Source organism: Palaemon carinicauda, chromosome 45 (assembly GCF_036898095.1).
Source record: "Palaemon carinicauda isolate YSFRI2023 chromosome 45, ASM3689809v2, whole genome shotgun sequence".
Classification (NCBI taxonomy): domain Eukaryota; kingdom Metazoa; phylum Arthropoda; class Malacostraca; order Decapoda; family Palaemonidae; genus Palaemon; species Palaemon carinicauda.
This window is the reverse complement of record NC_090769.1, coordinates 2,035,451-2,048,240: the sequence shown is the minus strand read 5'-3', so window position 1 is coordinate 2,048,240 and position 12,790 is coordinate 2,035,451. Positions and strand designations below refer to the sequence as shown.

Below are 12,790 nucleotides of genomic sequence, written 5' to 3'. Positions count from 1 at the left end.
CTGCATTGTAGTAAATATCAAACAGGATTAATTTTTGTGGACCTTCTGAATGAAACTCTTCTTGTATAAACATGTCTCGGCTGGATTTCATTGCCTTCAAGAGCTAGAGCCATGACAAAATTATTATACTTTAGATAGATATCAAAATCTATCACTGTATTTAAGAAATATTCCTGTTACTAATCTGTAATGTTAAATTCCTAAATGAAATGGCTCATCAAATCAATGCAGACGTCAGACAGAATATATCAGATCTGGTATAAATTTCCCAACACGGACCCCACTGAGAGTTTAGGATGTTATCAAATAAGTACACTAACAACTCCACTAGACAACTAACAAATACTAAAATTATCTTTGAACTTGTAAAATAAAACATTACGAAACTAAAAATTAGCATCTTGAAGAGAAACTAAAAGAACAAATGCATTTCACTGCATGCAGGAGGTGGGCCCAGTGATGCGACAAATGTTTTATTAAAACTGGCGAAATACAGGTCCTGTACAGTGGGGACAGAAAAAACACAGACACCAATATAATGTGTGAAAATATAAATTATTGCAACGCTGTTGATATATGAAAGGTCTGGCATATTTGAAAAAAAAAAAAAAAAAAGTAATTCACTCATTTAAGATATACATTGGTAACAAACATGATTTTCTGGATATATGTACTGTACACATACCAGTATATAGTATTAATATCATATAATATACCCTATGATGATGTCATAAATATAAACAAGGATATACTCACGATAGTTTAAATATCCAACAAACATCACTTCTAAGAATTATCCAAACAAAAAAGGTAGACGTTTCATAGTTGTTACACATTTCTTATGGAAATGAATCTAAATATAAAATGAATAATCATTCATAAAACCTATTTAAAAACCTTATACTTCAAGCTTTACCTGGATAAACTTCAATCTCTTCCAGAAAAAAACATAGTTATAAAAGGAAGAGTTTGAATTTCACATTTGCATCTACCATTTCTGAAGGATCTGACTAAGAACCAGGAACTCTGCTTTTAATTTTCCACTAATTATCATCAGCACAGCGGCGTATTGTGAATTCCCTTTACTATATTCACAGTTTACTTGCTATATACAGGATTAAACCATTTCATTCATTCCAAGGATCATAAAATAAGTTTGCATCATACTGTATTAGAAAGCCAACGTCTCTGTGAAAGCTTTAGTTGCAATGCCTATAATGATTTAAACAGCAGATTATTATGCAAGCTGTAGTAGTTGAGAGGCTACGACTAGGTTTACTTAATTACATAGGAAGGAAGCTGGTGCACTTGTAATACCAAACGTGGATTATGAATGAGACTTCATTACCCCTACATTTGTGACACTGCTCAAAATGTGAAAACAAGTAAAACACATATTCACGAGGACCCATTCTTAACTAAGAACACCTTCTTCATATACCTTGGCTACGGGAGGCAATTGTGTTTGATTTCTGCCTTAGATTCAATTAATTGCTGAATAGCTTCTCTTGAATAAATCAGCAGATTTAACAAAAATGGGAGGCAACAAAATGACCTACTTCAGATTACAAAGACATCTACCATTGCGATGTGACACAAAATCAGAACGATTAAAGCTGTTCTAGCATTATGAAGCAATGTGCAAAGCTATCTTACATTTGTTCTTTGGCAGTATATCTAATACAATATCAGTAAAGTGTTCTTTACATTAAACAAAAAGCTTGCGATTCAAATATTACATTTATAGTTAACAAATCCCATTCAATCATTCTTTTTGCCTTGTATCATAAGAATGTGTGTATATCGCATGATATTAATGAAAAAAAGGGAAATAAATATCTTGAAATAATGCATTTAAACCCCTTCACTATGTGTGGATTAAGAAATTTCAGATTTAAAAGCTTGCCATAACCAATGATCAAGTGATAACAAAAAGAGAAGAAATAATTGAATGTGTTCAGTTTACTTTCCTAAATTTCTTCTTACGTACATTCTCACAGAAGCCAATTCAGAACCCCACCTAACTGCCAGGCACGAAAGTCTTTCAAGCTGTCAGAGTAGTATTAACAGTTCATCCTACATTGTGAAAATGTCTAAAGTTCTAAACACTTTGAAAAGATGAAATTTAATCTTGATTTCCTCTTACAAATGAGCAACACCAATGCTTTTCTATAAAAAAAAAATATAGCAGAGAGCTGATGTTTTAAAAGTTTATATATAAAAAAAATCTGCAAAAAAACCATTAAACACGAATTCCCCTTTTCTTAAGGAACTTAAAGCAATGGCTTTTAAAAACCTATGAGAAATGAGATACTGTACTTCAAAACAGTATGAAAGAAAATCTTAAATAATTTTCTAGAGGTTATCCAATTACTTAGATGCCTTACACACATTATTTAGACTCCCTCTAAAATATATATATATATATATTTATTTATTTCTATGATACATTATATACAAACACCCAACCAAATAAATTAGTCTTGCATCTGCGGACACCATTCCCCTTAAAGCCAGGAGGCTGATGAGGCATATTTTTCTTAACTACCGGCTTTCAATCACGAAAGGTTACTTATATTTTTATACACTAGCACATACAAAAGTCCACGCTCAATTTCAATATCACCAAGCACAAAGATTCAGATATCATTCTCAACAATGAGAATGTTTCCTGTTTTATAAATGTTATATAAATACAACTGAAAACACGCAGAGCGGAATTTTTTAAAAACTATTTTTGTTACATACAGAAAAATGTTCTTTTTTTATTTTCATTCACTTGAAGGCAATTAAATTGAGTGCAAAATAGCTATATAATCTATACTAGCAATGGTTAGTAATGTTTACTTCCTACCAGTAAAAAAACCACTAGAGTGAGTTCCTGTCTTACCTGTTAATACACAATACATTTCAGAACTCTTTGCACAGCAATATGCACCAATTGGACGAAAGCTCCCACAAGCTTGCATAACTTCAAGCTAAACCACTAATTTGGAAAGACAGTTGACTCCTGAACTCTGTAAGCTTTACTCATGCAAATGAAGATGTTTTAAAAAGATAGTAACAGATATGAAACTATCTATACCTCTGAAATCACTTTGACTTAAGACTTCTATTATAGTCTTGGCTGTGGTTTAGTAATTGCCGACTCACAGGTGTAGGAAGCACTACTAATGTATTCATCAATATGTGCCCATAACTGAATCCAAATTTGTGGAAGTTGTAGTTAAACTACTCCAGTTACACATGAAAGACTTCAAGATGATCAAAAGCCAACCAAAAAATATTGCTAATACAGAAATAATGTCTGAATTGATCTGCAGATATCTACATTACCAGTCACAACCTAAGATCCAATACTGTACTTACATTAGCTATCACTTAGGCTCATGTAATATCCAATACTTACATTAGCCATCATTTAGGCTCATGTAATATCCAATACTTACATTAGCTATCACTTAGGCTCATGTAATATCCAAAACTTACATTAGCTATCACTTAGGCTCATGTAATATCCAATACTTACATTAGCCATCACTTAGGCTCATGTAATATCCAATACTTACATTAGCCATCACTTAGGCTCATGTAATATCCAATACTTACATTAGCCATCACTTAGGCTCATGTAATATCCAATACTTACATTAGCCATCACTTAGGCTCATGTAATATCCAATACTTACATTAGCCATCACTTAGGCTCATGTAATATCCAATACTTACATTAGCTATCACTTAGGCTCATGTAACATACAAGGGATCCAACCAAGACCTACAGAAAGAGTAGGTCTGTTTACTTTTGAGTGAAAAATCAACCCAGTCCATGCATGAAACATCTCTGGAGAATGGCAGGTAGCCACCTTCCCTTATTCAACAGTAGCAGTTGGGACAGATTTCTTTACAAGTTGTTAAAGGGATAATAGTTATCATAATTGAATGGTGTATTCATCACGCTATAAAATATCAGAGCAATATTCAATGACCCCTTCACGAGTGTTACTCACGAATGGACACAAAAAAAGGAAAGACACACTTTACTGTACTCTAAAAAAAAATTCAGTATAATGTAACGTTGGTTGGTTCTTAGAAACTGATCATATATCATGATAGTTACCATAGCATGAAGAAACATCTGTTTGAAATTTCAAAGATAGAAGTGATAAGATTTTCAGTAGCTGCTATGGTACACGATCTGGATACTGTACTACCAATGTTTAACTGTGGCAAAAATTTACTTGTAACAATGAAAATACCAACTTTTATAAATCCTGCTGTTTCTGATAGGGATATTCATGTGTTTGCAGATGCTCCACATATAATCATGGTGATTACGAATCATTTAACTGGAAAAAGTTGTATATTGTATTGGATATCAATATCGGTGAATAGCGAAAATATCAAAGAAATTAAAATTATATATTGTCGGCCATAGCATTAAACAGGACTTGAAAGAATATTGGCCCATAGCAAACTGTTAGTAGCTTAGTCTTAATATTGTTTTTGGGCTTATTTTATAGTACCCTGTATTCCTAATACAGAAAAAAAAAAAAGTTAAGAAAGATACACTTCCTGGTAAACTAAATTTCTCAGAACCTTGTTATCTATTTTCATCTTTAATGCCTTCTAACATCTCTGCACATAAGACCCAAGGATCTGTGAGAATACAGTACTGTATAGGTATGTACCTGTTTTTTTTTTCTTTCATCATTATCATCATCTCCTTCGCCTATTGACGCAAAGAGCCTCGGTTAGATTTCGCCAGTCGTCTCTATCTTGAGCTTTTAATTCAATATTTCTCCATTCATCAAAAGAAATTTCTTTGCGTTTTTTCTTTACTTTGGTATAATCATCTTTTTAAAATTGAATGACATTCAAGCATCTCTTATGTGTCAACACCAACCCATACTTAAAAAGAAATATAAATCATGCACTTAAAGAACTCTGTAATCCTCTTAAAAAGAATGGATACAGCAAAATTCTGGGAAGAAAATAAAAGGGACAGCTGGTCAAATTCCCCAGCATGTTAAAGGTGAAACTCTCCCAAAATGCACACGAAGAGACCTCGTATTCTGTTGGTCTTCGGTCCAATAGTCTCAAGAACATAAAATTTGAGAAAACACTTCCTATTACGACAATTATGAAGACCGATTCTTCAGTCCTCATGGGGCTGAAAGGGTGGCCGAGACAATTACATGACTTGATAACAATTATCTCTCCCTTGAAAACCAAAGAAAGTATGGTCTATCACTCTGTCCCAACTTCTGCTAGGAAATATCAGAAAATACACATTATATAAAAAAAATATAATACAACACAGCTGTATAAATTAAACACAATATCATTACTTTTGACAAAGACAATTACGGTGAGACCAACTCTGTTTAAAAAATAAATAAGTAATATTGCAAGATCAAATCATGCATGTAGAAGAAACAAGGACAAAGCACCCACAATGAAAATTGTACAATACAGGATATCTTTTACATGTTACTACTTATTGTTGTGTAACTATCACATCAAGACCTGCAACTCGAAAATATATAATAAAAATAAATTCTTATTGAAAGCAGCAGTTTCCTAAACACCTCAACTAGCTATATAGCTATTCAGCACTCATTTTATTGACCCTCAGATAGCAAAAAAAAGGAATAAAACAAAAGGGCTTTACATTATTGCAGACACACAGAGACTAAATCATACTAGTGTCTTTACCAACAATATCACTTGGAACCAAATAGAGAAAAAAAATTAACATAACAATATTGGTAAATATATTACAACTTTGAGCATTAATAATCTTGGAATAAAAATATGCTATTTTGAAAATAAAACAGCTCCACATATACACAAACTTGATTTCCAATTTTCTTTTACAAAACAAAATTAGTTATCCTTTTCACTAATGCATCTAATTCCTTAACAGTAATAATAGCTATGTACATGTGTACAAATTAGTCAAGTGACAACTTTTTTTATTGTATTACCTTCTTGACTATGCTTACAAATCAGCAATGCTTGTTTAACCAAACAACCTAAGAGCAATAGTATGAGATAGTTAGTTGAATGAACAGTCGCCATTTGCCACTAGCTACTAATGAAACTGCTGTAATGCGGTCTTCACTCTGAAAAGAGAATGAAATATTTATTGACCAATGTTACAATTGAGACGGATGTGTGGGGTGACAAGAAGAGATAGGTTACGGAACGAAGTAATTAGGGGTACTACAGGAGTTAGAAAACTATCAGATAAGATCCAAGAAAGTAGACTGAGGTGGTATGGTCATATCATGAGAAGAGATGAACAGTATATTGGGAGGAGGGTGATGGAAATGGAGGTACAGGGAACGAGAAATAGAGGGAGATCAAAGCGAAGGTGGATGGACTGTATCAAGGATGACCTTCGATCAAAGGGATTAACCAGTGATGAAGTGTGGGACAGAGGTAGATGGAGAAAGCTGGTCAGAAACATCGACCCCACATAAAAGTGAGAAAAGAGGCAGACAAAGATGATGTTACAATTGAGACAAAGAGAAAAATCTTCAGAAAGAAAAATAAGGCTTCAAATTTTAACAGATCACAAATCAAGTCAATGCTAAACATCGAGGACTTACTAAAGGATTTGTCCCTATTGAACATCTTGGGGTCAGAGGCCAAGAAAATATAGAACAGATTCATAGTAAAAGGCCCTAAGCAATAAGCAATGAACCAAATAGACTTGGCAAAGATCATTTGATGCCATTTACTTTCATTATTCAATACCATTAATATTTCATACTCGCAGAAATTTAATAAATTTTCAGGGATTTCCTATATTCAATTTTATGCAATTATATAAATTTCCTACATGAATTTATGCACAGAAATGTTCACTACTATTAAAGAATCCAATGTGATATAGAATAATGCACCGACAATTTGAACTTTTCCATGGAAAATAACTTCCTTTGATCATTACTGATATAACAATTTCTTATTTTCATCTTAATTTTTCCTTTTATTATCCATACTCTACATACTTCCTTTCAACTGTTTATCAAGAATAATTTATATGTGCATATTTAGATTGTAATCTAGTTTACCTATTTCTTAAAATTTTGTAGATGATTATTCTTTCCCATAAACAGCCCAGTCAAAAGATGTTCAAATTGATATTACTTTTCTATCACTGCACAACCAAACCAAGTCATTTCCGGTTATCATATCCTACAGTTCAAACTGTACAGTACAATAGTAAAAAATTAGTATGAAGAGGATACTCTAAAAATCACATTCACCCACAATGAGGGATAAAACATCATACATACATACATATACCAAGGCACTTCCCCCAATTTGGGGGGTAGCCGACATCAACAAATGAAACAAAAACAAAAAAGGGGACCTCTACTCTCTACGTTCCTCCCAGCCTAACAAGGGACTCAACCGAGTTCAGCTGGTACTGCTAGGGATAAAACATGATCCGATATAATTGATCAAGTCAATCTTTTGTCAAAGAAATCATTCTTTCAGCAGTCTTGGAGAGCACTGGAAGTTTGAAGAAAAACTGTCTAACTACTGTACTGTAATCTTCACAGTATTTACCTCTTAGGAAGACAAATATTGATCCATTTAACTACTTACTTATTTCCAAATATCAAATATTAAAGATAAAATCTGCTGCTTTAAATGAAAAGTATACTAAGTTATACCTTTTTAAGACAGAAATCCCAAATGACAATTTTAATCTGACCTACTTGGAACTGAAATTTGGAGAAACATTAAGTTGAGGTAGGACATCAAGGAGGAAAGAGACTAAAGAGAACTTACAACATTGACAGCAAAAAATGCAGGGACCGAAAGAGCAAAGCACTTGCTAGCTTTCCATGCGGAAAACAATGGACAATTCTCTTATATGGGCATAGCAACCTGGCTGAAAGCCTACCTGAAGAAGGATGGAGATGCACTGAGTTCTCTGCAGATGCTTTCAACAGAGGCAGAAGTGACCAAAACTGCGTTGGCCACTCTGGCTTGGTCCGTCTGTGCAGCCTACTTCCCCGAAGGTATCTACATCAACGCAATTTACAAATTGCAATTGCATCTCCTCTGCAACCATATGGCAAAATGTGACAAGCTACTTCCTACTCTTGGAATTCTGAGACATGTTATGAGTGTCCATATCCAAGCCAGTTTGTGGGGGCAGGCCAGAATTGTTCTGCAGGATCCTCAGTTGTATCCTCTGCAGAATGACAACTATAAAGATTCCAATGGCCAGCTGAAACCAACCATGACAGATGCCCTTCCTGCTCCAAAGGTCATCACTTTGATGGTTAGCTGCCAATGCAAAAGAAACTGTTCTTCTGCAAGATGTTCTTGCAGAACAAAGAACTTATTATGCCAGAGTAGCATTGAGTATTGGAATAACGAGGGTACAAACTCCTCACAAGATTCTCTAAATTGAAAAATTGTCCTCTGCACGAGACGAAAAGAAAATGCGTACAGTACTATGATCACCCAAGAGCAATTACTATGCACATCACTATGGCAATCGTTAGCAATTCGGGAGAAAACATCTAAAAACCATTAAATAATTTATAAAGAGAGAAGAGAAATCTGACATCTGGAGTAGTGGGGCACATGTTACTGTTCTATGTCAACTTCGAAAAGGAAGAAGTGATGTGACATGTTGCTGTTGTTAGATGCTTGTCTCATTGCTTTACTAGATGTATTAGTGCATTGGAAGGAAAGAAAACTGGAGTTTTCGTAATTTTTTGGAACAACGTCCACATTCCAAACTTCCAGAAGTGATCCAGAAGAAAGCAATATGAACATCAAGGGAGGCTCATGATAAATAAGCACCACCTCAAGTGTTATTGAAGCGCAAATTTTGGATTACAGCTCACGTGCAAATAGCAATTTCTGAAAGTGAATAAAACTTGTATCTAATTCTCATTTAACAAGATAACTGAATGCCATTTCTAGACTTGTAAAACTGACCAGAAGGATGATTATTAAAAGGAGGAGATTTACCAGCCCATTGAGTCAAGCTTGACTCTTGAGAGGGCTGGCCGACTAGAAGGATTATTCTTAAGGCATGTGACTGAAGCGAGGCATAGTAGAAAAATTATATTTTAATTATAAAATAAATTTTTGAATATACTTACCCGGTGAATATATAATACAGTAGCTGACACTCCGGCGGCTCGACAGAAAAACACAAAAACTCGCGAGCGATCGCTATGAAGGTTGCGGGTGTGCCCACCAGCGCCAACTATCGGCCAGATACCGCATATACATGTAAACAGCTCCAATTCTTCTCATCCAGCTGGGTCTCTATCGGGGAGGAAGGGGGGGCCTTTAATTTATATATTCACCGGGTAAGTATATTCAAAAATTTATTTTATAATTAAAATATCATTTTTAAATATTTAACTTAGCCGGTGAATATATAATAGCTGATTCACACCCATGGTGGTGGGTAGAGACCAGAAATAATTAAGTTTACAGCGTATATGCTTAGAGTTTTTGACAGTTATATCATAACAAAACCCAAATATATATAGGTACCTGGTAAGGAAGTTGACTTAGACGATTACTCTGCCTTGTTAGTCTGTCTTCCTCACGAAGCCCAGCGATCCTCTAAGGATGCTGAAAGACTCCCAAGAGCTGAAGTATCAAGGGCTGCAACCCATACAACAGGACCTCATCAAACCCCTAATCTGGGCGCTCTCAAGAAACGACATTTGACCACCCGCCAAATCAAAAAGGATGCGAAAGGATTCTTAGCCTTCCGTACAACCCAATTAAAAAACATTTCAAGAGCAGATTAAAAGGATATTGGAATTAAGGGAATGTAGTGGTAGAACCCTTACCCACTACTGCACTTGCTGCAACGAATGGACCCAGTGTGTAGCAGTCCTCGTAAAGAGTCTGGACATCTTTTGAGTAAAATGACGCGAATACTGTACCGACTTGCTTCTCCAAAAGGTCGCGTCCATAATACTTTGCAGAGATCTATTTTGCTTAAAGGCCACGGAAGTTGCTATAGCTCTTACTTCGTGAGTCTTAACTTTAAGCAAGCATCGGTCTTTTTCATTCAAGTGAGAATGAGCCTCTCGGATTAAAAATCTGATAAAATATGACAAAGCATTCTTTGACATAGGTAATGATGGTTTCTTAACTGAGCACCATAAGGCCTCAGATCCACCTCGTAAGGACTTAGTACGAGCTAAGTAGAACTTAAGAGCTCTAACTGGACACAGTACTCTTTCAAGTTCGTTGCCTACGATCTCTGACAGGCAAGGTATATCAAAAGACTTAGGCCAAGGACGAGAAGGCAGTTCATTTTTGGCTAGGAAACCAAGTTGAAGTGAACATGTGCCTTTCTCTGTGGAAAAGCCGATGTTCTTACTGAAGGCATGAATTTCACTGACCCTTTTAGCCAAAGCCAAGCACACTAGGAAAAGCGTCTTGAGGGTGAGATCCTTCAGGGAGGCTGAATGTAATGGCTCAAACCTGTCCGACATCAGGAACCTTAGGACCACGTCTAAGTTCCATCCAGGAGTTGCCATACGACGTTCCTTAGAGATCTCGAAAGACTTAAGGAGATCTTGGAGATCTTTATTGTTGGAAAGATCTAAGCCACTATGTCTAAAGACCGAAGCCAACATGCTCCTGTAGCCCTTAATAGTGGGTGCTGAGAGGGAGCGAACATTTCTCAGATGTAAAAGAAAATCTGCGATTTGGGCTACAGAGGTGCTGGAAGAGGACACAGATGCTGACTTGCACCAGTCTCGAAAGACTTCCCACTTCGACTGGTATACTCTGATGGTAGAAGCTCTCCTAGCTCTCGCAATCGCACTGGCTGCCTCCTTCGAAAAGCCTCGAGCTCTTGAGTCTCTCTCGATAGTCTGAAGGCAGTCAGACGAAGCGCGGGGAGGCTTTGATGAACATTCTTTACGTGGGGCTGACGTAAGAGATCTACCCTTAGAGGAAGACTTCTTGGAATGTCTACCAGCCATTGAAGTACCTCGGTGAACCACTCTCTCGCGGGCCAGAGGGGAGCAACCAACGTCAACCTTGTCCCTTCGTGAGAGGCGAACTTCTGCAGTACCTTGTTGACTTATCTTGAATGGTGGGAATGCATGTAAGTCCAGATGAGACCAATCTAGTAGAAACGCATCTATGTGGATTGCTTCTGGATCTGGGACTGGTGAGCAAAAGAGTGGTAACCTTTTGGTCAACGAGGTGGCAAAGAGGTCTATGGTGGGTTGACCCCAAGTCGCCCAAAGACTCTTGCACACGTCCTTGTGGAGGGTCCATTCCGTGGGTATCACCTGACCTCTCCGACTGAGACAGTCTGCCAAGACGTTCAAGTCCCCCTGGATGAATCTTGTCAACAGGGAGATGCCTCGATTTCTTGACCATATGAGAAGGTCCCTTGCGATCTCGTACAGCGTGAGGAAGTGTGTGCCTCCTTGCTTGGAGATGTACGCCAAAGCTGTGGTGTTGTCTGAGTTGACCTCTACCACTTTGTTTCGAAGAAAGCTTTCGAATTTCATCAAGGCCAAGTGGACTGCTAATAGCTCCTTGCCGTTGATGTGCATGCTCTTCTAACTTGAGGTCCACAGACCCGAGCATTCCCGACCGTCCAGGGTCGCACCCCAACCCAAATCCGACGCGTCTGAGAACAACACGTGGTTTGGGTTCTTGACTGCTAGGGATAGTCCCTCTCTCAGACTGATATTGCTGTCCCACCATTTCAGGCATGCCTTTACTGGTTCGGAGACTGGGATTGATACCGTCTCTAACGTCTTGTCCTTGTTCCAGTGAGAGGCTAGATGGAACTGGAGAGGCCGAAGGTGTAGTCTCTCTAGCGAGACAAACTGCTCCATGGATGAGAGAGTCCCTACGAGACTCATCCAACTCCTGACTGAACAACGTTCTCTTTTCAGCATTAGTTGGACTTTGAGCAGGGCTTGACCAAAAGTCCCAACTCCTTGGCCAGACCCAACGTCCAATGTAGATCCTGCAGACAGCGATGACTGGACGATGCTCTGAGAAGCCAGTCGTCCAAGTACAGGGAGGCTCGGATTCCCGATAGATGGAGGAATTTTGCCACATTCCTCATGAGCCTCGTAAACACGAGAGGAGCAGGACTGAGGCCAAAGCACAGGGCTCGAAACTGGTACACCTCATTCCTGTAAACAAACCTCAGAAACGGTTGGGAATCCGGGTGTATAGGAATGTGGAAGTATGCATCCTGAAGGTCGAGAGAGACCATCCAGTCGCCTTCCATTAATGCTGTCAAGACAGCTTGGTAGACTTCATCGTGAAGTTTGTCTTGACAATGAACACATTGAGCGCACTTGCCTCTTACGTACTCCTGCAGTGAACGTGGCTGTCAGATCATTGGAGCCATCCCTGATAGTCTTGTTCCTGCAGAGAACGTGGCTGTCAGATTATTGGAGCCATCCCTGATAGCCTTGTTTATGCATGACATAATTGTACAGCAAAACTTCAAACGCTCGAAAAAACTCCTAACAGGAGATGGTCTAGCTCTGAAGCCGACCATAAAATCTTGGAGCGTCTCATGGCCAGGAGCCAGGGAGAGTCTATGAGGTTTGAGAAGTCTATCTGGGCAGAGGCAGGAACTCCCAAGCCGAGAACTTCTCCCGCGTCATACCAGACGCTCGCTCTATAAGCCAGTTTAAAAGGGAAGGAAAGCAAAGGCTGTCTCCCCCAAACTCCTCCTGGTGATCAACCAGTCGCCTAGCAAACGTAAAGCTCTCTTAGAAGAGCGAGAGAG

General features: G+C 37.7%; 1 protein-coding gene across 4 annotated transcripts in view; it reads right to left on the bottom strand.

Annotated features, from left to right (window-relative positions):
• Positions 1–4,766: 4,766 nt before the first annotated feature.
• The window catches only part of LOC137634800 (armadillo repeat-containing protein 8-like), a 58,134-nt gene continuing 50,110 nt past the window's right edge, over positions 4,767–12,790 (bottom strand). For all 4 annotated transcript variants that reach the window (XM_068367347.1, XM_068367348.1, XM_068367345.1 and 1 more), the window contains exon 13: positions 4,767–6,128. In XM_068367347.1, coding sequence (XP_068223448.1) covers positions 6,098–6,128 — 31 coding nt within the window. In that variant the 3' untranslated portion in view covers positions 4,767–6,097. The remainder of the gene's footprint in view (positions 6,129–12,790) is intronic.